The sequence below is a fragment of the Callospermophilus lateralis genome, chromosome 10, assembly GCF_048772815.1.
Source record: "Callospermophilus lateralis isolate mCalLat2 chromosome 10, mCalLat2.hap1, whole genome shotgun sequence".
In the NCBI taxonomy this organism is placed as follows: Eukaryota; Metazoa; Chordata; class Mammalia; order Rodentia; family Sciuridae; genus Callospermophilus; species Callospermophilus lateralis.
Window position 1 is genome coordinate 54,799,034 of NC_135314.1, and position 27,746 is coordinate 54,826,779.

The 27,746-nt window shown below is 44.0% G+C and overlaps 1 protein-coding gene across 8 annotated transcripts in view; it reads right to left on the reverse strand.

Annotated features, from left to right (window-relative positions):
- The window catches only part of Kalrn (kalirin RhoGEF kinase), a 627,901-nt gene that overhangs the window by 408,727 nt on the left and 191,428 nt on the right, over positions 1-27,746 (reverse strand). For 7 of the 8 annotated variants that reach the window (XM_076867942.2, XM_076867955.2, XM_076867941.2 and 4 more), the window contains exons 4-5: positions 7,503-7,695; positions 3,510-4,022 (exon numbers count right to left, since the gene is read on the reverse strand). In XM_076867942.2, coding sequence (XP_076724057.1) covers positions 3,510-4,022; positions 7,503-7,695 — 706 coding nt within the window. Of the gene's footprint in view, positions 1-3,509; positions 4,023-7,502; positions 7,696-25,401; positions 25,525-27,746 lie in introns of those variants that run through there. The other variant, XM_076867943.2, reaches the window with a different exon arrangement.

Consider the following 27,746-nt stretch of genomic DNA (forward strand, 5'->3'; position numbering starts at 1 on the left):
CTCCCTGGATGTTCAATTGGGAGAGAACATGGCTCCCTCTCCACCTCCTCTAGATTGGAAATGCAAGGGGTTGCCACAGGGGTTAGGAAGGTGTTGAGATGTGGCTCTATGCCCCAAGGTGGCTCTATGTCCCAAGTTGGCTCTATGCACCAAGTTCAGTTGGCACCAGCCCATTGCACCAGCCCTGGGGACAAGCTGTCACCCCACAGAGCCAGAGGAGAGACTCTGCCCCACCCCCATCACAAAAATGGAAGCTGAGCAGTCACTAGACTCCTCTGGTTGCCAAGAGCTTCCCAGATCTGGAGTTAGAGGCCTCACTGACCAGCCAGCATTGCCTCCCACCAAAAGGAGACTGAGATGCCGCTCACGCAGTAACTATTTCCTCAGCCCTTGTTTAGATGTGGATGTGCACACAGTCCTGACTCCAAACCATCACCCGCCTGACCCCTTTCCAAAAACACCAAATAAGTCAAAGGCCGAGGCACTTAGCTCTGCATAGATATTTTAAATTAATCTGGAAGCAACTTAAAAGGACTGCTTTTCTCCCCAGCCCCACACCCAGCACATTTTCTGTGGCAGCTGGGTCAAGCTTGAGCAGCATTTTCACCACTGACTCAATGTCAAAATATTCCCAGGCTGCCCTCTTCCCATCATCCTTCCCACTCCCTCTGTTTTGGTTTTAATATTCTGTCTCCCTCCCACTCTTGCGCATGCGCATGTGTGCACACACACACTCTTTATAAGGTATGAGCATACCCCAGACCAAGGATTCTAAACTTGGAGTCCACAGACAGATTTCAGGAATTGTATACTTAAATGGGGAAAAATTTATTTTCATTAACTTCTAGCTGAATTATCTAGTATTCCCTTCCAGCATAAGCCCACAATAGTATTAGCCATACCACACCTGACACCAATAGAAACACACACGTTTCCACACCACATCAGGGTGGCTCCCCTGAAATAGACTTAGGCTTATCACTAAGTCAAATTTTTGATAGCTATTAGACTTCAAGTAGATCTTATTATTTAGCCTGTTAATTAAGTAGTAGTACATGTCACTGTTATTTTTAAAATTTTTAATAACTACATTTTAAATAATTGTTTTCCATATTTTCACTAATATTATTCTGAGAAGGAATCCATAAGCTTCAACAGAACAAAAAGGTTCATGGCTGATAAAGGTTCAGAGCCCCTACTGAAGAGTGAGCATTAAAGGTGGGATTTGAACTCTTCTCTAGAATCATCAAGGCATGGATCAGGAGACTGAAGGGCTAAGAGTGGTATTCAGGTAACATGAGGCAGGTTCTGGGAGCAGAGGGACAGTAGGGTTACTAGATAAGAGCCTGGGTGGGCTTTGGAAACAGACTACCAGTGCTATCCAATCAGAAGTGTGTGTTTGGGAAAACCATGCCATCTGAGTTTCTATTTCTTCATCTGTAAAATACAAAAAATAATGTACTACACAATTCTTGTGAGCATGAATTGAGAAGATACATGTCGGAGAACAATGACTGCTCAGTCGAATGGAAGGGAAGCTCTCCCTACCCAAAGACTTCTGAGGCTAAAGGATGGTTCTAAAAGGGCAGCCCTCCCTACCCAAGGATTTCTGATACTGCTTATTTTGTTTCTGAGATTGGTATCGTCTCTGTCCCATTCAGGCTTCAAATGTGCTTGAGATTCAGGGATACTCTGAAGGACCCCAAATCTAGCAGCACTTCTACATAAACCAAAGTCTTCTATCCCCTTCCTGTCTCTGGCTCACTGAAACAGACACCAATGCGAAGCTGCAAAGCTTGCCTACCCCAAGGAGAACAGATCTCTAGTAAAAAGGAAGTATTTCAAACCTCCGCAGCATTGGCCATAGGTGTCAAGTACCTGCTTCTGGTTTCACAGCAACTGGCTCCTGACCTGTCTTCTTGTCACTCAGTAAGTGTGCATAGATTCCACGATCCAAGCTCTGCCCCACCCAAGCAGGACAGGCCACTGGGCAAGGAGCCCTGAGGAAGGTCAGGGAAACTCCTTTACATATCTCTTCCAAAAACTTGTTCAAGTGAAGTTAAAAAGTTCTGTTGTAGAAAGTGATCTGTGTTCTTTTAAAAACTACATATATTGATTTTCTTGTATTCATAAATTATAAGATTAGAAAGCACAAAATTTACACAGAGAAATTAACTATAAACATGCTCTATGGATCTCAAGACTATTAACATTGTCATAGATTTCTTCCTGTTATATATAAGTTAGGATTGTAATTATATGGAAAGTTTTATATCTTGATTTTATCAGTTTAAAATACCTAGAGAGGGGTTAGGGATGTAGCTCAGTGGTTGAGTACCTGCTGGGGCACAAGGCCCTGGGTTCCATCCCTAGCACTGCTGAAGTAAGTAAATGAAATCAATCAATATGTAATCTTTTAAAAATCTAAATAAAATAAAAGACCTAGAACTTAAAAGACACAAAAGCATCGTATCAGATACTGTTTGTAAAATTCATAAGTTACTGAGAGATGCCATGGTATTCCTAAGAACAGGATGGTGCAATAACTATAAGTCACACCCAGAAAACTGATAGAAGAGAGCCTGTTTTACTCTTCTTAAAGGGTATACAATAGGAAACTCTTCTTTCTCCTCTTTAGCTTGAAGAGAAGATATTTTTGTGTCCTCAGCAAAGACACACTAGATGCCATTTTCTTTTTCACTTTCTCGTATCTTATTTTTTCCTGATAAGGGGAAAGCTTTGAAAATTTGCTGTTAGGAAAATGATATCTTACTTGAGAAAGTGCTCCAGAAAGAAGAGGTATGGACAGAGAAGCTGGCGACTGGGGGCTGAGTGGGTACTGGATGCACATCAGGTCTGCCATTGCAGGCAGAAGATCAAAGAACGTTAGCTTCCCTATGTGTCAAGACGGCACCACCTGCCTCACAGGGAATGAAGGACTGTGGAGATTAAATAAGACTCCACATGTGAACGTGCTTTGTAAGTAGCAAAGTATATTGCAGGACAATAGTCACTAATTAATGTTACAGTGGCCACTGCTAGTATTGTTGTTTTTGCTGCTCAGCAGGCTTGAACCAGCAAGTGCAGGCATGCAGAGGGGTAGTGTCTAACAGTGGGTAAGAGCATGGACTCTGCAGCCAGACAGCACTTCAGAGCTTGGGGAATTAACCTCTCAGTTTCTTCACCTGTAAAATGGAATAATGTTAATCCACCTACCTCTAGGAGTTTTGAGAGGATTAAAAGGAATTAATTAACACAGTGCTTAGAACAGCACCTGGCACATAATAAGTACTATACAAGGGTAAGCCCTACGAATAATCAGTGATCAATGGCCAAATATAACATAGAAATAAATTTACACCAGCTAAAACTAATAGGCACATTTAAAAAAAAAGTTTTCAACAAAACTTCTCCCGTCATTAATCAGAGGTGGATCGGCAACCTCCATCAATTTGTCTAAGCAGCTATGCCCCAGTGCACTACAGCTTGGGCTTGGCCTCGGTTCCTACCTTCTCTGCATCCTGCTCGAAGAGTCGTAGCTGGAAGCACTGGTCCAGCTTGAGCTTGCGCACGTGCCACATCTGGTGCAGGTGCTGCCGGGTGGAGTGCAGCTTATCCAGGAGGCTGGTGATCTTGGGCACGAGGCTCTGGAAGTCGGCACTGCCGGGGATACAGTTGCGCCCTGAGAAGCCGTCACTGCAGCGGATGCACTGCAGCAGCCGCTGCCCTTCCCGGTCCAGCTCCTCCACAGGGGCCTTCAGCACCTTTTTCTTGAGCTGCGTGTGCTCGTCAATGAGCCGCCGAGAGCCCTCCACGTCCACGGGGAACTCCTTGCGGGCAAGCATCTCCTGCAGGTCCTCAAGGCGCGAGAGTAGGTGGACCGCGCTGTTGAAGAACTCCTCCAGGGAGAGCCGCAGCTCAATCCACTCCTCGTGGTTGTAGTCCAAGGAGCCATCAAATTCCTCCGTGAGCTGGGAGGGGTCCACCAGCTTTGTGAGGCCCTCCACAGACACCATGCTCGTCTGGAAGAGGCAGACACAGAGTGGGAGTCTCAGTGATGTGGGAAGATGTGGAGAACAGGGAAGACCAGGGCAGAAATAGGCAGGAAGAGGGGAAGGCAAGGGGAAAGGACTAGGTAAGTCCACATAACAATGACCACAGCTTGCCTAGGAAGAGACAAGTGGGACACTGTGGAGCCCACCCTTAAGGAGCCACAGGATCAGCCAGGGTCAGTGGTGTAACCTGACAGCAGACTGCCTCAATAAGCCTTTCTACCTGCCTACATTCACATCTAAAGAAAGCCTAACTTTGTGATCCTGGTCTCTTCCTCTTCCCTCCTCTCCACCCTGAGTCTACCATATCAGGGCTTCAGATACTAGAAGCAAAAGCTGGAAGGAAAATTGACCCCATGTATGGGGGGGGGGGGTCAGTTTTCTATAGCTGTAAGACCCAGGCCTGTGCGGCCAGGGCATTATCATGGCTGGGTTAAGCAATGTGGGTCAGTACTTGGTACTTGGATTGCAAAGATTTCATAGTCCATTTTCCTGCATCAGGCTGGGGTCAGCTTTGAGGCTTTTCCTGTCAGACTGGCACAGTGAACAAAACGAGGGCTGGGCAACAGAGGAGAGGTTCCAGGCACTGAGTTTTCTATGCCATTCCTATAAGCTTTTGGAGAACAGAGTGGAGAATGTTTGTTTCAAGGAAGCAGAGTGTCCCCAGCAAATCACAGTGCAGGTAGCCACCCAGTCATCAGTAAATATCTTTTCCTTCCCATAAGGCTTTGGACTTTGCTGCCCTCTGGCAAAGAGGCTATAAAAGAAATATCTGGGTTTGGAGTTCCCTATACTTACTAACTACATGATGAGGCAAGCTATTTAAGCCTCCAGAGCCTCAGTATCCTCTCTAACAGAGAAAAAATCAGGTTGAGAAGCTAATCTGAAACCCAAAATTGAAATGGATTTTGGAACATTCTGGATTTCAGATTTTCAGATTAAGGAGGCTCAAACAGTAAAGTCTATGCAAATATTCCAAAATCTGAAAAACTCTGGAATCTGAAGCACTTCTGGTCCCAAGCATTTCAGATAAGGGGTACTCAACCTGTACTACTTTCCCCATATAACTTGTTGGGATTAAGTGTGTCAGTGTAAATTCACAGGTGTGGAGTACCTGCTCCAGGCCCATTGGCATTCACCATGATGATCTGATGGATTCATCATGGCTTGAACCTGTGAAAGTAGTTTGTCTCTGTCTTGCTATTCTCTGAGCATTTTCTCTTCTTCCTTTTCCCTCTATCTACCTCCTGAGACACAGGAAGGAGCTACCATAGGAAGGAGGGCTGCTCTGGAATAGTGCTTCTCAAACCTGACTGCTCATTATAATTCCCTGAGAAGGAGTTTGAGGAAACAAACAACTTACCCCTAGAAATTCTTATTTAATTGGACTAGAGCTTGGGCAGGGTAGTTTTTTAAAGCTTCTTGATTCTAAAGTGCATCAGAATTAAAAGCCCTGCTGCTCTAGATGGCCTTTGGACCAGCAGCACTGGTATCACTTGGGCTTTTCAGAAATGCAGAATCTCAGGGCCTGCTCCAGACCTACTTGGTCTTGAAGTAGCAAGATTCCTAGGGGATCTGTGTTCATTAAGCTTTGAGAAACCCTATTCTATAGGACTTTTCCCTTTGAATTTACCACTCCCAGGAAATCCCCATGATTATACTCACCAGTTATTCATTAAGTATCTGCTGTTGAACAATGCTGTACTCTCATCCCTGTATGTCTTGTTGCCTCAGTCTGTGGTAGGAATTCATTTTTTGCTGTTTCTAAGATAGCATTTACAATTATTTTCCTGAGTGAGAAGTCCTGAGCTATCTTGTCCTGTATCTTTTCTTTAGGAGGCAGAGACAAGTTTGCTGAATTTAGGGTGAAGAAGTTATAGGTGATGGGAGGTGTAGGGCAGCTACACTGAGCAAAAATTTCAAAACTTCCTGAAAATAATCTTTTGCGGGGTTGGGGGACATGTACTGGGGATTGAAATCAGGGGCACTCGAGCAGTGAGCCACATCCCCAGCCCTATTTTGTATTTTATTTAGAGTCTCACTGAGTTGCTTAGAACCTCACTTTTGCTGAGGCTGGCTTTGAATTTGCGAACCACCTGCCTCAGTCTCTGGAGCCATGGGGATTACAGGCATGTGCCAGTGCACCCAGCTGAAAATAATTATTTTCAGTCTCTTCAGTTTATAAATTCATAAGCTTATTGTTAGCACCTCTGTATAAACAACCCAAAAATATTAAAAGCATTTCCTTACTGGACTCCTAGCATTCAGTAAGGTGCTGGGAGACTATGGTAGTAACTGTTTTTTATACCCAGACAAACTTCTTTCTATTTACAGAGAGTGAGAACTTCCTCAGTCAAGTGTCAGGATATTGTGCTCAAATTGCAGCCAACTGGGGCCACCACTCCACATACAGGTACTCCCACTTCTGGGAACAACAGTCTGGAATGGGAAATGGCTGAAAGAGTAAAAGTGGTGATGCCTTTACAACCTGCATGTGCACATATGTACACACTTCATCTCCTTACAGATGAGAACCAGCATTTTAAATGGGAACAGCTCAAATTTGGCTGGAACAAGGATGTTTAAATCTTTGATTTAATCTGATGTGTTATTATTAATAATTCTCAAGAGATTCTTAAAAATTTGTAACAATGTTTTCCCTGATTATAGAAGTAATGTACAATCCTTAAAAAAATGAAGAAAATAAAAATCACCCATTATCCAGCTACCTAGAATAGACCACTGCTAAATATTTTCACACATCTCAGTATTCTCCATAGTTAGAAAACAAATTCCAAATTATACAGCCCATAGTGTTTTATAACCTGCCTTTTTAAAAACAATATAGCATGAACATTTTGTGATATTTTCTAATTAATATTTTAATGGTTTCATAATATTTGTGTATTAATATTGCCAAAATTAAGTTGGGCTACAACCTATATATACATGCATATACTAATGTATTACATATGTGGATATGTGGATATGTCCTTATTTATTCATGTAAAATACTATGATGAACATCTTTGTAGACAATTTTAGGTTTTAATTTTAATAAGCTTTTTCACCTTTTTGTTTGGCCTTTTACTATTGTCATGTATGTAAGAAATTTTTTAAAAAAGAATCTTTTCCTAGAGGAAGAATTACTAGATCAACGAACATAAACTTGTAACAGCTTTTGACACAATTGCAACACTGCTTTTATTCCAGTGTCATGCCACCACCATGGGATTGTCCTATAATGCTGTACACTTGGCACCATCACTTGAACCTCTTGTTCCTACCCAGCCAGGCTCCATCTGATAAGGCCAAGGAGGCCAAGGAATCCTGAATTCTCAGCCCTTGACATCTTGGATATTGTAGGGTAATTGAGAAAGGAGAAGTGAGAAAAGCGTGAGTGGCAGGCAGAGTAGAGGGAAGGGGAGGTAGAAAAGAAGTCAGGCTTACCTCAAAGATGAATTTGGAGCTGCCAAAGTTGGTCTTCTGTTTCTGCCAGAAGTTGTCGGGTTTGATAATGAGGGCCACATGGATCTCAGCTGGAAAGGCTTCCTGTAGCGTTTTGAGGAGGGGCTTGATGAGGTCCCACTTGGAGCCCCGCATGTCGATGATGACGGTGAAGCCACGTTTGCACACGTCCTCACTGTGGGGAGGTCAGAGGTCAGGCATGTCACTCTGGGCACCTGAGACTTTAGAGTCCTCAGGTAGACATGGCACAGAAGTGCAGGCCTGTAATCTCAACAACTCAGGAGGCTGAGGCAGGAGGATGGTAAGTTCAAGACCAGCCTCAGCAACTTAGACTCAGCAACTTAGTGAGACCTTGTCTCACAATAAAAAATTAAAAGGATTGGGGATGTAACACAGTGGTAAAGCATCCCTGGGTTCAATCCCCAGTACCAAAAATAAATGAATAAATGAATGAATGAATGAATGAATGAATAGCACATAGACAAAAAGCACCTGGGAACCTGCATTCTCCTTACCTTGTACCAGCATTCCAACCTCATACTGGGTCTCTGACCCAGATCAAAATGTACTACCTCCAAAAACCTTTCTAAACTAATCCCACTGACCTTCAGCCTTCTGCCTGCACTTAGCAAATAATAACCTTCCTTAGAGTCCATTTCCTTGTTGGGATGTCTATCATTTGTGTATTCATATTCAATTTTATTTCCCTTTTAATTTGTCTCCTTCTCCTTCCTAGGATGAATCATATTTTCTCCATTTGCATTCAAATTCTCTAAAGACAGAGACACTGCTGACCCTTAAATCTGAGATGGAACATCCTCAGCAGGAATGCTCTTCTTCCCAGTGTGTCCACATCTGTAGAAGACACCACTACTCTTCACTGCTGAAGACAAACTGGGCCACAGAATCCTTTTCAATAAAGGGCTCTAGGATGGTTCTGCCAATTGATTAGGGACAGCACACAAACTGCTGATAACATGTATTTGCCATCACTGTTATTTAAGATGTATTACCTGTGGTTCAAAATACATGTCAACTTTACAAAAACCAGATTTCTGAGTCATTACAACCACTCAGAGAGCAAGGTTGGGGCTGAAGGAACAGGTGGATGCTGAGCTGCTTCTCTGTCTCTTGTTCCCCTACTGCAAGACTTGGGCATGAAAATGTGCAGTTTTAGGATTTGGGGTGGGGAATGTGACTCTCAAAATTCAGGCCGGCTGAAGTGACAGGGACCATCTTGAAAACCAAGATAGAAGCAGACTAAGTATGTCAAGATGTTGCTCTGTAACATATCCAGTAGCAAAGTTTATTTAAATACTTAAACCCTGACTAAAGCTCCTGAAAACAGAAAGCAGAAAATGAAGCTCAAAAGAGCTATCATATCTCATTTTGGGAAGAAAGTCTACATTTTGGTAGTTAGGGAGTTTTCCTTCTCTTATTTCTGGTTTACTTAATATACCTATTTAATTTGTAAGTCCAAGTAGACTTTGGTGAATTCACATTTCATATAAGTACTAGTGTAGTATTTCCTTGGGGTCTTTCACCTAATTCCCTATTTCCTAGATGGTGCTTGTTTAAACCACTGTGTGTATTACGTGTCCCTCAGATGTGCCCACCACATAACAGTGGTGGATAGCCACTAGGGATGACACTATAGTTGGAGGATTTAAGCCACAAAAGGGGACAAAAACTTCTTTTCAGCCTTCATTAGTAAATCTCAACCAGTAACAATAATAGAAGAGAGTTTATGCTTTGATTTTATAAAATAAATGGATAGGTTGCAGCTCGTTTAACTGTTGATGTCTCTCTCTCTCTCTTTCTCTCTCTCACACACACACACACACACACACACACACACGCTCGAGCTCTCAGTTAGGAAATTCCCCAGGTGCTGGGATTCTCTCCAGTGGAGAGTAAAGCTGACACTGCTTCTCCCAAATTCTGCATCCCAAAGGAAATGAGTTGCCTCTTCTCCTTCTCTGACGCTCAGTGAATCCACAAGTGGCCGAGGTCTTCCATTCATAATGTTCTCTGCCCTGTTGTCTGAAGCAATGTGACTTTTGCTTAAATTACAGCATTTATCTCCCATTATAACAGGAATATCTGAAACTACATAAAGCTAAAATATTAAAAAACCTACATAAGAGATGCTAGTGGTAGGAGTTTATAATACTCTGGCCTATGTCCTCTCAATCATTTTTGTGAATACAGTATTCAGACTACATATTGGTTTACTTTGCACTGTAACATACAGCTTTTTTCTCATATCTAAAGCTTCTCTGAAACTGTTACACAGTCATTGTCATTATTGATTTATAAGACAATGTATCAACTTTCATGTACCAGCAATGTTTGAAAGTACCCCAGCACCGTCACTGAATTTTTAAAATCTTTGTCTATTTCTAAGAAAAAACATTGCATTTTATTTAAATTTGTCTTTGATTACCAGCTATAGTATATCAGCCCACAATTATTTCTTTTGTGAATCGGTTCATTTATCCATTTTTTCTAGAGAGGTTTCTAGGCTCTTCTCAGTGAGTGAGTTTAGTTTCTCCTGACTCACATCTGTTGCACACCCACTCACATCAGGTAAGTGGACTGCCAGGTGACTGTGGACTCTGCCCAGCTTTAGAGAAAGGGTCTTATTCATTGCCCTGTTCCTCAGGCTCCATCTGTTATCATATTGTTCTGAGATGTGAAATCTATGTCCTCAAAAATGGATACTCAGTGTCACTTCCAATCCTGGAAGTTGACTATCCTAACATCTAAATGTGGCTGTCAGTAGCAGGTTACACACTATTAACTAACCATTTCTGACAACTGAAAGTAGAAATGAGGTACTAACATTCTCCAGAAAGTTCACACTAACTCAGGCAAGGGAGAAAGAGGCCTAGAGCCTGAATGCTGAGAACTAATCCAATTAGCTTCTTTCTGGGGAAACAGCCTAATCTCCCCAGGTGCTTTTGGTGTGTCTGGTTTCAGGAAAGAGAAATAGATGAGGGAGGGGAGACAACTTTACCACTTGCTTACTCTATGCCAGGGACTGTGGGTGATACCATATATTATTTAATTTAATCATCACAGTAACCTTATAAGTTAGGAATGATTATCTCCATTAGAGAAAAATGAAACTGAAGCACAACATTCACTTAAAGTCATATGACTAGGAAGTGGCCAAGCACAGCAGACTTAAACCCATGCTCAGGTTCCTTTATCACTCCATACCCACCACACAAACACTACGTGTGACTGTAGTGTTTGGAGTCAGGCATTGGGGGTCAGCAATGAGGAGATTAGTTGAGGGAGCTCACAAGAGATGAAAGAAGCTAGGGCAAAGGAAGTCCTGGGGAATGACCTCCATTCTGCAATCAGTGCAAAATCACAAAACCAAAGAAACAAAAGAAGATGAAGGAAGTTTAAGCATCTCACATTGGTTCAGGCACATGAATAAGAAGCAGAGAATGACACATGCTGCTCTTGGTGCTAGCCCTGTTTGGGGCTCCAGCCTTTCTCTGCATACACCCTGCTGAGGCCATGGAGATCTATGCTACACATCTTCCCCATTTCCCCTTCTAAACCAGGCTTTTAGAACCTGAAATTCTAAAATTCTCAGCCCAAAGGGCCCTTAGCCTACTTCCTGGGTTCATGAACACCTCTTTCCAGGATCCAATCCCCAAGGGCAACTAGCACCACCAGTAGATGTACCCCTAGGCATAGGGGTGGCAATGGGCTATTTGCAAGTACGTAACTAGAAAGATGTGTGAGCTGGAGTGTCCAAATGCAGGCATGAGGCCCTGCCATGTATGATAGACTGGGGAGTAGGCAGAGAAGGCAGATGGAGTGCAAGCTGGGGCTGATCCCCTGTGCTGCTACGCTTTGGCATGGGACTCAGAGGAATCCAATCAGTCTAAATTGAAGATGGCCTCATAGGTTGCTACAAGGATAGATTTTTCAAGGTAGAAGGACAGAGCATGTTTTATTTAACAGTTTGTTAGCTTGCTACATTAATTTTAAATATTCAGAGAAAAGGTAAATGGGCTTCCTTTTTGTTCTCTTGTTCCAAGCACCACAATGTTAAATCAGGTCTTGCAAGAGAAAAGGCTTAGAGGGGCAGCAGGCTTCAAATCAGGACCCACTTGTATGCCAAGGTGGGAGTGCTGGATTTTCCTAAAGGCAATGAGGAACCCCTAAAGGTTGTGCCACCAGGTAAGAGACACAATCAGGTACCATGGAAAGAACACCCTTCAGCTGAGCAGGAGAGTTGATTGGATCAACCCAAAAGAGTGGTGAGAATAGAAGCAGAGAAACTTTCTCCTTTGAGTTCTTGCTAAAATGACTGCTCAGTGAAGTCCTCCTGATTAAAACTGTTACCGTCATTTGGTACTCCCTGCCCCCTCCTCCCCTAATTTATCATCTCCTTAGCACTTATTACCATCTGGATAATATATTTTATTCATTTGTTGTTCATCTTTCCTCACCGGGAAGTAACCTCAATGAGGGCAGGGATTTTTTGTGTTCATTTTACTGCTGGATTCCCAGTGCCATATGGTGCCTGATGCGTAGGAAGACTCAACCCACTGAGGAGGTAGAGGCAGCAGTTCAGGGTGTGGATACTAGAACCAAACTCCCTCCATCTGAACCCAGCTCCACCATTCACTGTTGCAAATCCCTTATGCACATTACTTTTAATCTCTATGGGCCTCAATTCCCTCACTATAAAATGTGAATAAGAATTGTAACTGCCTTAAGGGGCTGCCTTTAAGGTTAAGTTTGTTAATATACAGAAAGCATCCAAATGGTGCCACACAGTCTGTGGTACATCAGTCTTAGCTGCTGCTGATATCCCTCCCAGGGTCCCTTTATTGACCATTTCATTCTCTAGCTCCTTGCATATTGTACCTGCCAGCTTATACCTGCCATTCTCTCTGAAACCTGCCTTTGGGTGATGGCACTATTTCTTCAGCAGAGAGCCAGGCAGTTACCACCCTACCCCAGGGCTGAGAGTGCCTCTCTTACACAGGTGTCATGAAGCCTGGCCCCACTTCCTCATGGCAGAGAGACTCTGAAGTGTGATGTATGCTCAGAGTCTGCCCAGGTCCCCAGTGAAGCTACAGCAAGACTCTGAGGCCACATCCTTGCTTGGTCCATCTTCTTCCCCATTTTGCTTCTCTTACTCTCTACGAATTTCTCCTGGAAAGCACGCCTTTAATAAATCATCTGCTGCACCCCCCCCAAAAAAAAAAAAACACACACGCACACAGCCTAGGATAGTTATTTTTATTGTATGTTATAAATACTAATATAAAGGATCTATTTTGAACATAGGTGAAATTCTGAAGGTAATTTGATATATGATCTAGAGATGACAAGAGAAACCTGGGCTGCACATTCTGATTTTTGGAATCGCACAGTGCCTGATATTTGAGGAATGAATAAATCCATGAACAGGCACAAGCTGATGTGCCCAGAAGTGGGTGAGATCACCTGACAGAAATAAAGCAGAGGAAAAGAACCATCTTCTGAGTCAAGGACAGAACTGGCAGGAATATCAATGTTTAAGAGAAGAGAGAAGAAAGGAGATGAGCCTGAAGACAAAACACAGAGGTTAGAGAGAACCAGGGTGGGAATGAAATCCAAGAAACAAGGGAGGAGAGCTTTTCTAGGAGGAGCCGCAGTGGAGGGGGAGGTCATAATGAGAGCAGAACCACTGCACCTGGCACCTGAGAGGTCCCAGTCCCGGGGGTCAGGGCAGTTTTAGTGGGAAGTGGAGATGGAATTAATGTTGAAGCAGAGAAGCAGTCATGCTAGTTGATCTCTGGGACAATGAAAAAGAAATCAAAGTCAGCAGAGACTGCTTCTGGTGCACTGACAGCCCCTGACCCCCTTTCCCTGACTCCAGAAGCCATGCGGTCTGCCAGGTGCTCCAGGGCTACCTGAGCCTTGCAGGACTCCCATCCCCAGCCCGCCTCTCTCCTCACTCAGATGGGGCAGTTTTAGGAAATCAATTTATACTGGAACATAACTAACAGGTGGCCCTCCTTTGCCCTTTAAGTGATTGACCTTTTAAAAGATACTTATAAGCCAAATTTTCAGGGGCAGAATTTTGCACTGTGCATGGTGGGGATGGGAGCACAGGAAAGTGGCGTGTGGAGCAGCAGGCCTTCACGTCTTCCTCAAAGGAGAAAGAGAAATGAGTGTCTCCCTTGCCCACCTGTCCCTGAGAGGGGGACAGAGGGAAGCCATGGCTCCCTCCACCCGCCCTCACCCTGCCCCACTGCTTCCCAGCTGGGGCTTGGTCCTCTGGGCCCCCTTGGTCAGCTTCTCACCCTGAGTGATAAATCACAGTCCCTTCGAACTGAGCCGTGAACTGTTTCATAGACTCTCTAGGGCTCTGGAGCCCGGCAGTCATAAACGTATATTCTGAATGACCGGATGATTGATCAGCTGTTTCTTGTACTCAATTCTAGACCATTTACACTTTTGTTCATTAAATGTCACCAGGACTGCTTTCACTCGGCAAGCATGTACTATATTGAAAAAAGCATTTTCACCACTTTATGTGGATGTTTCTCAAATTTTAGTGACTTTCATTATCACCTAGGATGCTTATTTTAAAATGCTGATTTGGGGGACAACTTCCAAATATTCTGATGAAAATTGTTTTGAGATGAGGCCCAGGAGTCTCCCCCATCATTCAGACACTTCATCTCTTAGGTGTGTTTGTGAGAGATTAATAATCCTCGTTTTGCTTAAATCAGATGCTAGGATACGCATTGATAAACAGCGGGTCATGTACAACCATATCAGACAGCACAACAATGAAACAAGTTAGAATATTTGCAAGGTGAACCCAATAAGCACACTATCCAGGAGCCTGTGGAAAATGTGAGTGATTTTCTCCCTCCATAGCCTCATATTCTCATTTACTGGAGAATGGAATCATTTATTGCAAGCCTGGGGTTGGGGAGATTTCTGCCCTGGGAGTCAATATCTGTGGTTCTTTTTGCATAGACTGAGCTCCTCCTCACTTGGTCAGGGGAGGCTTTCCCCTAAGGGTGTAGCAGATGCCCTCCCAGTGTGGCTTACTGGACTCAATCAGATGCTGCATGAAGATGCAATCCCAGGGTTCCCTCTCCACTGCTAAATGGCCATGAAATCACTGGATTTCTGCTCAGCATGTCTGCCTGACAGCTTCACCTCAAACTTCTGGGCAAATCCTGGGTGTGTCTAGGGGTGTCTTAGGTCTGTCCACGTATGTTACCCCTATATTCATCTCTTGACCAAATGGGCTACTGTGAACTCTGTGGGGACTGGCCCCAGGTCTGATGAATCCAGCTACGCAGGGCCTCAGTGGGTAAGTGGGTGAGGAACTAATGAACAGGCCTGAGACAACTGACCCTTTTTATTCATGGTGGCCTCCCATGCCAGAGATCACAGTTTAGCAGCCCACCAGTGAAACACATCCCAGGTGGCATTATAAGAGGCAACTGCTGTTGTTGTCATGCTCTCTTGTGTCTTTGAAAGAGGCTTAAACCCTCCACTCTGCAACCCAGTCCCCGCTTGCTCACACACTTCCACAACTTGTTGATTTTGGCATTTGACTTCTGTCTTGGCTGCCATTACTATCCCAGCCCTGTTTCACACACTCGAAGACTCAAATGCATCAGCTGGGAGAGTAGTGACTAGGGCACCAGTGCCTCAAGCCACAGGTCACTCTGGGTCTTGGACAGGAAGGCTGAGAACCCATTAGTGACAACCCCAGGCCAGGGCTTCGTCCTTGATACAGTCTGGTTTCAGGGAGCCAAGTGTCACTTCCTTCTAGTTCCCCTCCCAGTCCCCGCCCCTGGAATCCTTCCCAGGTCCCTGCCAAGCAAAGCTCAAACTATCTCCCTGGATTCTATCCTGGCCATTTTAGTGAGCCACCTGGATACTCCCAGTGTCTGACCAAAAGACTGGATCCTAATAACTACCTTTTCTTCATCTCTGATCTTCCCTATCTTCTCTGAACTCCTCTATCTAAAACAGGCAACATATTATTCATGCTAAACTAAACTTTGAGAGGGACTTTGCCCTCTCATTCCTTTAGACCTTTGTGCTTGCCCACTGAACCCCATCTTTGCCTAGATAATATTAACTATATCCTAAAGCTCAACTCATAAGCCTCTTCTTCCAAGAAGTCCTCTCCTAAAGATTTATTCCCTTCTGCCCACTCATCCTATACTGGGCTAAGGGCTCTGCCTATGCATCACCATAACCCTGTGTTTACCTGACCAGGGAAGAAACTACAGCCAGGTTCTAGCTGTTCAATCTCTATCCCTACAGAGACTTTATGTAGTTTCCAAAGGAGAACCTAGTTGCGAAGGTACCTAGTAAATAATATGGTGTAACACAAATGCACCATATTATCCATTACTTTATTCATCCAACAAATATTTATTGAGCATTGACTTTTGGGCTGTCCAACTACTAGGCCCTGGGGATATAAATGTGGGCAAGACAAACATGAAGGTTACATTCTGAAAAGAGAGATGGACACAAGATAGTAGCTAAACATAAATGTAAGTTATGATATCTTAGGAACTTGTCAGGTGGTCAGGATAGGCTACACAAGAAGCTGACATTTAAGCAGACACCTAAACTATGTGAAGAATCTAAGAGAACACCAGAAGCTTCAGGCAGAGCAACAGCCTATGCAAAGGCCCTGTAGTGAAAGACAGATAGTGTCCTGGCTACTCCTTGGCTAGGGAGGAGGCAGAAATAGTGATGTTCATCAGAAAGCAGGAGACTAACAGCTTCAGGTGGGCCAGAGCTCTAAATCTCCAAGACCTCAAAACCTAAAGTTAGAAAGATATCAACTGAGAGCCAAACCACTGAAACTTGGAGAAGTTCTTTATATGAAAAAAACGGGACATATTCATATGTTAATGATAAAAGCTAACTTGTACTGAGCACCTGGGGCTTTATGTATGGTAAGCATTTTATATGAAATATCTTATTTATCCTTCACAGGTAGAGTTATGGTTATCCCACCCTATAGTTAAGAAAACTGAGGTTCATGAGGTTAAATAACATTCTTAGTCATATAAAAGAAGAAAAATCAGGATTTGAATCTAGGTCTGTTTACTCCAGGATCTGTGTGTGAGAGTACTATGTCATCTTGTCACACAAAGGCAGAGAACATTTGAGCTTGGAGGAACCTTAGTGCTTATGCTTGCTAGTCTTTCCCAACCCCACGTTTCAGTCAAAGGCAGCAAGTCCAGAGGAGGGAAGAAACCTGTTTAGCATTTGCTGAGTATCTTGGACATCTGGGCCAGACATTCAAGTTTCCACTGCTTTTCTCCAGGCTTTTAATTAGGCAATGAACACTCTAGAACTGATAGGAAAAAAACCCTCCTTGAAGAAGCAGGCATCCAGTAATCTGGCTTGGCAGCCCAGTATATCCTGGGCGAGTACTAGCACCCCACTTCAGGAATGAGCACCATCCTAATGGTTTCCACTGGGCTCGGGCAGCAGAGACATGGCCTGACCCTTTTTGTCCCAGCTCCTGTGATGCAACCTGAGATTTGCCATTTCTATGAATGTCTAGCAGATCCTCACTAGAAACAGATGCTGTAATAAATATAATATGGATCCATCCCGATGGTAAGTGTAGGAGCAAAGATCCACGACATGTCCCGCTCCAGCAGATCAGTTGAACAGACAAGGATTTCTGCTTACCTCCTTAGTGTGCACTGCTGGGGTCTACTTCACTTGGTGCTAGCTGAGGTTTGCAGAATGTTGGGCTGGGGGTGTCAGAAGCCCAGTGTGGGAGCCCAGGAAGGCCCCTTAGACTAGGATGGAGCAGATTGAACCTTCAAATCAGACCTATTCAATAAATTGTCCAGGGATGGGGACAAATTTAACACTGGAGTAGAAGGATAGTCTGGTCATTGAGGACCAAGTGTCAGAGAGGAGGGACAAGGTAAGTTAAGGACTCCCCATTAAATAAGGGCAGCATAGGCCATGCCACTGTGTTGTTCTAGTCCTACAGGTACAGGCTAGACCAACAGTGCAGGACAATATTGGGGAAGATCTGAAAAAGTCTTACCCATGGCTCCTGGGTTTTATTTTAGTTTTTCAGTCCTGGGTATCCTGCATGTGGGGCAAGTGCTCTATCACTGAGCCACACCTCTAGTCCCTTGGGCAGACTTTACCACTAGGAGACTGTTCATAACCAGCACTGATCAGGAAAAGAAGAAAAAATAAATAACTTCAAACAAGTGTTTTTATCACTTGGCTTTTTGTCCTAGCTGTACTATACCTGTGCTTCTTTAAATCTTTTCATAAGCTGAATTCTCAGGTCAGAATTTGAGGAGGAAGAATGGTCCCTGGAGCCAGGTGGAGTAAGTCTGTAATCCCAGTGGCTCTGGAGGCTGAGGCAGGAGGATCATGAGTTCAAGCCAGCCTCAGCAAATTAGCAAGAACCAAAGCAATTTAGCAAGACCCTGCCTCTAAATAAAATACAATAAAACAGTGTTGGGATGTGGCTCAGTGGTTAAGTGCCGCTGGGTTCAATCCCCAGGACAAAACATAAATAAAAAAGGTCCCTGGAATTCTGAGGAAAAAAATGATTCCCCTGACTCCATTTGTTTTGGAATTCTTACACCTTTCCCAAATGCATGGAGAACCTTTTCTATAGGATCTCCTGATCCACCTTAACCTGCTTTGGGCTCTGCATTACTGTTCTAATGGTGTTGGCAGCTCTCTGCTGATTGCCCCATCAGACCACACCCACTTTCTTAAGCAACCAGAAACCAGCAGGTGTTGAAGAAAAGTGTTAAGGACACATTAGCACCTGTTTTGAGCTTTCTAACTGGTATAACAACAAGTGGTAAAAAGAACACCTTGGAAGCAGCCTCCTTAGAGTTTCTACTCTTTTTTAACAACTCTTTTTTTTTTTTATTGCCTCCTCTCTTCTGACTTGAGAAGTCAGGGCCAGAGTGGGAGGTGGGGCAGTACAAGGGAATGTTTTGCCCTCTATCCAAACCCCAATTCCTCCTCTGTGAAGTGGGGAGATTGTGATTAGAAGGCCTGGGGTTGGCCTCAATAGTTTAAAGTTCCCCCTGGTGATTTTAACATACAGCCATGGTTAGGTACCATTAAAGAGCTAGAGCTTGGACATCTGTTTGCCCATTTCCAGGTCTAGGAACTAACCCTAGCCAGTTCCTACCTTTGAGTTTGCCAGAAGCAAACCCAACTGTTGCCCTGGTCAGATACCCAGGAAAACCTAAGCAGAGACCAGATGAGAAAGGTTGGTGTTTTCTACCTCTTTAAAATTGGCTACCCAATGATACCCAAATGAGGCTGTTAAAACAAACAAAAACCCTCTGTTACAAAGCAGGGATGTAGCCATTTCTCCCCACCCCCCAAGGCATGGTGAAGTGTTAACTGAGAACACGGTTCTAGCCAGCATTCCCAGGAGTAGTCATAAAGTGAGGTCCAAAGCCCTAAAATCTCACAACAGATTGTAAGGGTAAAAGAAATCGAAGTTAAAGTGTAAAAGTTAAAGTGTAAAAGACCGGGCATTGTAAAGTTTCTAAGCTGCAAGGCCTGAGTTAAAAAGTAAAGGATCAGGTATTGTTAAGTTCCTCTGCTACCCCCAAAACCTGAAATTCCTGTAGCTGTTAGGACAATACCCGAACTGCCCAGTAAATATTCCCACTGACTCTCTGGTTGTTTAATAACCTAGGACCCTGTGTAGCCTGGCACGTAGGCATTCAGGGCCCAAAACCAATCAGTTTGAATGTGTACCCCACTTAGGAGTGACCAATCACCCCTGCCCAACCTGTTCCCGCCAATGAATGTGCTAATCATGTCTCAGAATTGTTGTTCAATTTTCCCATGCCTCATGATGATTTGTTCTGATGTATGCAAAGCCCCCGCCCTCCTCAAAAAGTGTACTTAAGCACTGCTCAACCCCTGCCCAGGGCTCTTGGCTGCTCTCCCTTCTAGAGTGGGCCGGGAGCCCCAGTGCACTGGAATAGATCCCCAATAAATCCCCTTCTGCAATTGCATGAGCAGTCTCTTGGTGGTCTCTTTCTCTGATGCTTCGCCGGACCCTTACAAGATCTCTGCATCCATCTCCAATGCCTCTCCTCTTGCCCCATCCCCACCTCTCCCTGCCATCTCGCAGATCCACCCGCTCCTCCTGGCCCTTCAGCTAGGCTCCAATTTCTTGGGAGGCAGGTGGAACCCTCCAGGAAGTTGCCCTCAGGATAGCCTGCATAGGCTTCCTCTGCTCCCTTCTTCCTGTTTCTCCTTAAATAGTCATCACCCTCTTGAAAGCCCGAGTCCTCTGCTTGCAGTGTACACAGGCACATGCACAAATATATCCACCAATGCTGGTCACACCATACCTAATGCAAAGTCACTTTCCAGGGCATGACCACTGACTGGACTTCACAAACCAGTTCAGCGCAGGTGATCCTCATCCTGTAACCAGTCTGCCTTCTGTTTGACAGCTAGCCAAAGTTGTTCTGGCCAAGAGAACTGATGAGGGACCCTGGGAACAGCAAGAGATGTCAAGGAGAGCAGAAGAGGGTGAGGGGATCAGTGAGGGCGTGCATATTTAGAACTTGAAATGGAACAGGAAGGATTGGCATTGTGGGCTCTGGGTCTTTGCTCAAAATCAGATTTTTAAAAATGCTATTCCCCTGAATAGCTGTCTTAGAGAATCTGAAAGCTCTGTGTTGATAGAAAAATTCCTTTGCCCTTGACACCAGGGAGGCCCTGACCCCCATGTGCTGCTCTGGGGACCCTACTGGTTCATAGGCTCTGTCCATGTCAGAGGTTGCAGAGAGCTCAGGATTGGTACTAGGCTGCAGCAACACCACTAGCTGGTTGGCCCTGGACACAGCACCACACTCCTCTGGATAGGACTCTGCTCTTTCAAAGTGAAGGGGCTGACCTCATAACCTCTATAACTCCTTACTACCTTAAACTCCAGGATTCTAATCCACCTCCTTCCTTTACCTCCAGGTCAGATTTTACCTCTAATAAATGATCTTGGATTAAGTCCAAGTAAGAATTGGTACCCTATTGAGAAACTGATGGGACTCCATTTTTGAGAAACCAGCCTCTACCTCCAAGCAAAGCCTGTCCAAGGAAGTGGGTGTGACCCTTATCCTTGGAAAAACTCACAAAGCACTCCTAAGCACATACCCACCCTGCTGAGTTGTTTGTCTACAAATAACAGGAGAGATCTGCAGCGCAGGTGTCCTTGACTCAGTCAGGCTAGGTGAGGACCCATAGCAACCCCCCTAGCAAGCACCAATCAGCATGAGACAGGGAAAATACCTGGAATGCCAGATGACTCCCCAATAGTTTATGGTGGTTGATAACATGTTGGGAAACCATGTAGTTTAGCACATACACCCCTCGTGGCCTAAACCAATCAGTTCAAAGGAATCCCCCTCTTGTTCTAACCAATCACCCCTACCCTACTTGTTCTGGCCATTGAATGTGCTAATCAATGTTAAGAGTTGATGTTTGATTTTCCCGCGGTATGGAATGATTTGCTGTGTGATGTCGTGACAGTATCCCCAGTATTCACAGTATCCCCCAAAACTTACAAAATTTCACTGGCAAAGGACCGGGACTCACTCCCTGGGACCGCTGTGTCAGGAATGACCGCTGGTTGTGAGTCCAGGCTCAAGCCTGCAATAAAGACTCTTGTGTGATTGCATTGGATTCAGCTCCTGGAGGTCTATTGGGGTCCCATGAATCTGGCATAACACTATCACCCTCATGAGTCTGCAAGTTTAAGGACAGTCTAAAAAGCCACAGGATCATTTGGCCATTCCCCTCTGGGTTGGTGTGTGTGAGAACTAAATAACTGTCCTGTGTGTCCACAGAATTAAACCTGGGCCAATTTGCCATGGCCCTAATAGAGTACTCCATCATGGTCAGAGGTAGGTGAGGGTGAGGAATGGCCTTACCCTCCTGCACATCCCATAACACAGAGATTCTCTGCAGTCAGTGAGTTGGAAGCCTGAATTTCCTGCAGAGAAAACAGCCCACTGTCTGGCAATCAAGGACATTCTCTTCCAGTGCAGGGAACCAGGGTGGGGCAAGTCACAGCACCCAGACCTTGCCTCAGGCACCAGGCCAAAACCTGCACGTGAACTAAGGACTAGTGATGGGAACAGATAAAATTCCAGCTGGGACAGAACAGTCTGAGAGATAAGAGGGAGAAAAATGTACCAATTTTGGAATTTTTGAGAAGCTCTCAAAACCAAGACTGATCCTCAAGAGACCTAGCACAAGTGGGGGTCAGGAGAGCTGGAGTCTTAAGAGAAATGGAAAGAAGGACCAGGGTCATCGGGACACAGGCTTGGATTGCATCAGTAAATTATCCAGAAACAGATTTGTCCTTGCTGAGTCATTGTGGCTGACAAAGTGCTCCTGTCTGGGTTCCAGAATTGGTGGTCATACTTGAGAAACAGGAATACACGTCCTTGGTGAAAGGAAAGCCACTCCTGCTCCCTCACAAGGCCCTGGACACTTCATCCTCAGCAGAGGGCTCAGGCTCCCTCTCTGTCACAGAGCTGTGCATACAGCCCCTTACAGAGGAAGGAGGACATCCAGAAGGAGACCTCAGTATGGCCTCAGTGACTTCACATCTGAAAAGGATTCACTGGTACTGGCCCTTAGGAACCTGGGGGTGAAGCCCTGACCTTTCTCCTTGGGGAGCTCCCATCCTAGCTGAATTCTACCGACTAGCAAAGTGGTGCTCTGCAAACTCAGAGGCAAGAAATAAGAGCCCCCATTCCTACCCCTGAAAGGTTTACTGCCTATCAGAAAGCTCTGTGGACAATCTTATCTCACAAGAGACAGACCCTCCCCACAACATGAGGAGTTTTCTAGATTCAAAAGTCTTTTTCAAATTTTGTTTAAATTATTTGTTTTTCTTAGGTAATAATGCTAGACATTTAAGAAAGAATTTCAGAACACTTTTCCTCTAAAGCAGTTCCAGAAGAGAGGAGATGGGTAGAGTGGGCATGGGGAGACATTCTTCCTTCAGTGGGGACAGTGGTGAGCTGGGGGTGGGGGGTGCCGCGAGCGCTGGCCACTCATACTCTGCAGCAGAGCCCTGGGCAGCCGTGGTTTCCTTATGTTCTCATCTCTCATGTTCACAGAAAGAAAACAGTGTTTGAACAGAATGGTTTGAAAAGACAAATTAAGACTTTTATCTTTAATGTTTGTGGCTGATGAAAATGTTGCGGGAGGCAGTGGGAGTTCTGAGAGGTAATCATGGGGGGGGCACCATGACTTCAATACCCCCAAGACTGAAGACAAACCCAGTTTTTTGTTTGTTTTTGTTTTGAGATTGAAAAATATTTGATTTTATAAAAGAAAGGTAAGAATTATTATATACATGCCACATTTAAGCATCCCCCCCCAAAAAAATAGCATCATTAGGTAACAAGGCTGCCCCTTCAAAAGTTCCTTTGCAGAGTCACTTTCACCTCCTGTCTCTGATCCTTTTGGAAAGATTATGTCCTCTTTCCATTTGCCTGACATTGTTGACTGCTAAATAAAATTTCTTTTGATTTACAGAACCTAGTGACCTTGGTGATGCCCTTCTCAGACTTCAGTTCAGTGTATCAATGGACACAAAGCATGTAAATTAGTGTGAGGCTTAACTCACAGAAAAGTAACAAGTTCTGGGAGGTCAAGGTCAAGGTCAATTGTGATATTCTGGCTGGGAGGTGAGGGGAAGTTACACATACCTTAGATGATGAAGACCCTACTAGCACACAACTTTCCTGTCCATTGTCTTCTTGTACCTCTCTGCCCCATAAAAGCCCTTTGCAACCTGAGTGTTTGAGGATGGAGCTTTGAGGTCAACATCCCTCCATCCTCTCAACATGCCAGTCCTTGAATAAACCTGATTCCTTCCTACCAACTCCTGTCCCCCAAATATTGGCCTTCAAGCAGTGAGTGTTGGGAGTTGCCCCAGCTCCAAAGACTAACTTCCCCATCCCCCGAGAGCCGTCCAATGATGAGCCCTGCTGGCTCACATGATCCTTACCCACCAATCAGACTAGCCCTGCTGGCTCACATGATCCTTACCCACCAATCACACTAGCCCTGCTGGCTCACATGATCCTTACCCACCAATCACACTAGCCCTGCTGGCTCACATGATCCTTACCCACCAATCAGACTAGCCCTGCTGGCTCACATGATCCTTACCCACCAATCAGAGTAGCCCTGCTGGCTCACATGATCCTTACCCACCAATCACACTAGCCCTGCTGGCTCACATGATCCTTACCCACCAATCACACTAGCCCTGCTGGCTCACATGATCCTTACCCACCAATCAGAAAGCACCCCATGCCAACTGTGAAACCCTTCAACCATTAAACTGTCATAACTGTCAAACCACCCCCAGCTCTATAAATATGCAGAGCTGCCTCAATAAACGGGCATTTTCTCTGACGACAAGCCAGAGAAATTTTTTTTTTTTTTCAGTGAGCAGCCTGGAACTTATTCTGATAACAATCATAAAATTCCCACTTTTGACTGGAAACTGTTGCATACCTAGGCTAACCACTGTCATTAGCATTATTTTATTTAACATTTACTACAAATTTCTGAGAAAGATTTATTAAACACATTTTATAGTTGAAAATTAATAATCATCACCTACAGTTACTTAAATTCCAATGTTTCAATAAAAATTTTAAAAGTAAAACCAGAAAACAGCAGATTTAATGAGATCAGGACAGAACATTACTGTTTGGAGCTTCTGACAACTCATCCTGTCTTCTTAGACAGCTGAACTGAAGTACTCCACCACTTGGTGGCAGCATACTTAAACTGCCAGAAGTGCCTATCATAAAGGCAATTTCTGTACAAAACTAGCATCATAACATGAAGCATCAGTATGTAATATATGCCTGGAAAAAATACACAATCCCAAATACCAGTGAAGGGTACATAAGACCCAACCAATGACTAGTGAAAATGTGTTGAAAATTAACATATAATGGGGAAGAGAGAAACAGACCCAAATCTAGAACCCACCAAGTGAAAAACACATCCCCCCCCACCCCACCCCACCCCCGTGCTAGGCTGTCTCTCAGCATTTACATTCAAGGAACTGTCTTATTTCCAACATCACAGCCAAGTGAATCCCAGCTAAATTTAAATCATCCTGATTACCTAGGATGAACTTCAGAAAGGCCTGAGCACACAGGATCTTATTTCACCTGACATATTGGAGTTTACCTAATCAAGGTGACACCAGACACTTCAGCTTCCTAATCAGCCTGCTCCTGGTGAGGGGTAGGCTCAGGCAGGCTGAAAGAGAATTGAAAGGCTAAGCTCACCTCCTTCAACATTGCTGCCCAGAGGCTAACTCCACGGGGGCCCGACTTTCCCAGAAGGGAGCCAGGTAAGGCATCCAGCCCCGCCAAGCCAGGGGCTGACTACACCACCAGCCAAGGAGCTGAAATACATCCAGAGCGAAAACAAAGTCACCAAGGCAAAACACTCTAGCCTTTTCTAGATATCATGTCAGCTCTGAACACCAATGTGTGGTCTTGTGAGGGCCCATATTAGTGTAGGAAAGCTAAAAGAATCCTAGCCTGGGAGATTCTAAAGCTCAGGCACTATAAAACTGGTCCAGTAAGTGACCAACAATACTAGCCATATTACTATCTTTAACCTACAGTATTGCGACCATTTCCTAGCCTTCACTAGCCCATCTTCCACTCAGCTACTGGATGAATCTTACAAAATGCAATTTTGTTATTCTCCTGCTTCAAAGCTCTTCAACTATTCTTTATTCCCCATTAGTAAATCTTCTTAACAAGATCCATGAAATTCTTACCTGACTTTCTGCCACGTCCCCCAAAGATACCATGCTTCTGTTACCCTGGGTTTTGGGAACTTAACTTGCAAACTCTCTAATCTCCCCTAATTCACACTCAGACTTCCTGAGCCCTTCCTCTTCCTGCTCTGCTCCTACCCCTTCTACTTCCAACCTCTGCTCAGAGTGCCTCCCTTTGGAAGCCTCTCCATTCCCAGTCAACAATAATGCAGGATGTGCAGTGAGCTGCAGGCCACAGCACTGGGCTCCACCCTGCATTTCAGCATGCAAACTCCTCAGACCACTGAAGGAGAAGCCAACCAATGATGGTTGTGCCTGGCACTGTGTAAGGATTTGACATCTTTTATCTTACTGAACAGTAATCATTAATAGATTAAAAAGAACTTCACTTGTTCTCTGATATCGATATCAATTACAACATCTATTCAAAGTATTGAAAAAAGTAGTCATGATCAATTTTCCTCATTTGAGTTAACTAAGAGAAACTTCTCAAGAAACATTTTAGTACCATATTAATCTTCTATTAATAATTTGGTTGTGAGCCCTTAAAGTCAAAAGATAAGCTTTTTTTATTAAAAATTATGTTTGAAGATTCATCTATGGTTATTGCCTATCACAATATGTCAACAAATCTAGTCATAGAAAATTATATATTGTACAATATAATTTTTATAAAACTCAAAAACAAGCAAAACCAAATAATATATTGTTTATGAAAATAAATGGCAAACTAAATCCAAAAAAACAAAAGGCAAGAGAAAGGTAAACATAAAACGGGATAGTGATTATTTCTAAGGAAGAGGCTGACAGGGTAAAGTCCTGGGTAGCATCAAGGATGGGGGTGATGCTCTGCCTCCCAAGTTGGAGACAAACTCACAAGCACTCATCTTATTATTATGCTTTGTAACTTTCATATACATTACATCTATTCCTTCCTATGTAGAAAATATTGCTCTGCAGATGTGTATAATTGCTGCTGTTGTTGTTATTATTATTACTATTATTATGCTCCTTTATACAAAAGAGATTATTAGATGATTTCTTCACAACCCTCTGTGAGACAGACATTATTTTCCCAAATTAAAAATTAGAATATTGAACTTAGAATCAGTAATATGCCCAAGGTCTCACTCTGGGCCAAGTATCTTCTTTTGTACCTCAGAAGTTATCCTCCAACCTCTCCCTACTACCCTGGGGCCCCGAGGGACTAATGCAAACTCCCCTGTTGTGCAGTCAGTGACAAACAATGACAGGAGGCTAGAGACCAGTCAGACAGTGAGGTCAGGACATTGAGTCCCCTGCCCTGACCCAGAAGTCACCATGAGCCAGCAGCATCTCCCACCAAAGCCCACAGCTCCCGTCCTGTGCCTCTCACACAGCAATCCTCTCCCTCCATACTGGAGGATCTTATCCTCACCCTGCTCCCTCAGGCCTAGAAGGGCTCTTATCTCCCCCTCATCCCCTGACCCCATGCTGTTTCCAGCCTTACTAGTTTCCCTGTATCTGCCCACATCATGATAAATTGATGCTCAGTTAAAGTCTTCTCAAACTACCCAGGTTGTATGGCCATGCATTCCCTGACGCAGAGTGCTGGAGCTTGGGCTGGAAGCCTAGAATCCTCCTCTATATTAAGATGTCTGTCTACCCTTTACTGCAAAGATCAGTGTGACTCTAAGGAAGGTGATAACTAACATTGGCAGTTTCTATTGTGATTTTATGTTCCTTAGCTGTGTAGTAGAACACTATTTGCTCCTCAGGGCTGGTGTTATGTACAACTAACAATAGGGACACTTAACTGGTATTGCTGAGAAACGTGTGTAAAATGTGGAAACTGTAATGGAAAATAGAAACTCTCCATGCAGAGGTAACAAACGAGGTTAAAAATGTTTTTTAAAAGATCTAAGTTTTAGGCAAATGCAAATATAACAACACGACCTCAGTGTTCTCCCTGATCTTATTTTCTGGCCCTTCTACACCTTGATTCCTCCCAATTTCCTCCTTTTAATTGATGGTCCCAGAACAAAAGGCAGGGTACCAACAGCACAACTCCACAGGCCCTAACAACGAGACACATTTGACGATGACAGTTTGGATGGTTCAGGCTTTCTCATGCTGAAAACTATGAGAGGAAACCCTTGTGTTTTGTTTTTTTGGTTTTTTTTGGTTTTGTTTTGTTTTTAACCTCCTCTTCTTTTAACTGTCTTTCTGGCTCTCTCCTTATTCTTTTTTTTTTTTTTTTTTTTTTTTTGATAAAGCACAAAGACAGTTCTGGCTATAAGCCCAAATTATCTTTTGCTAGAATCAGTAGAACAAGAGCAAATGTTATCAAATAATAAGCTGCAAAT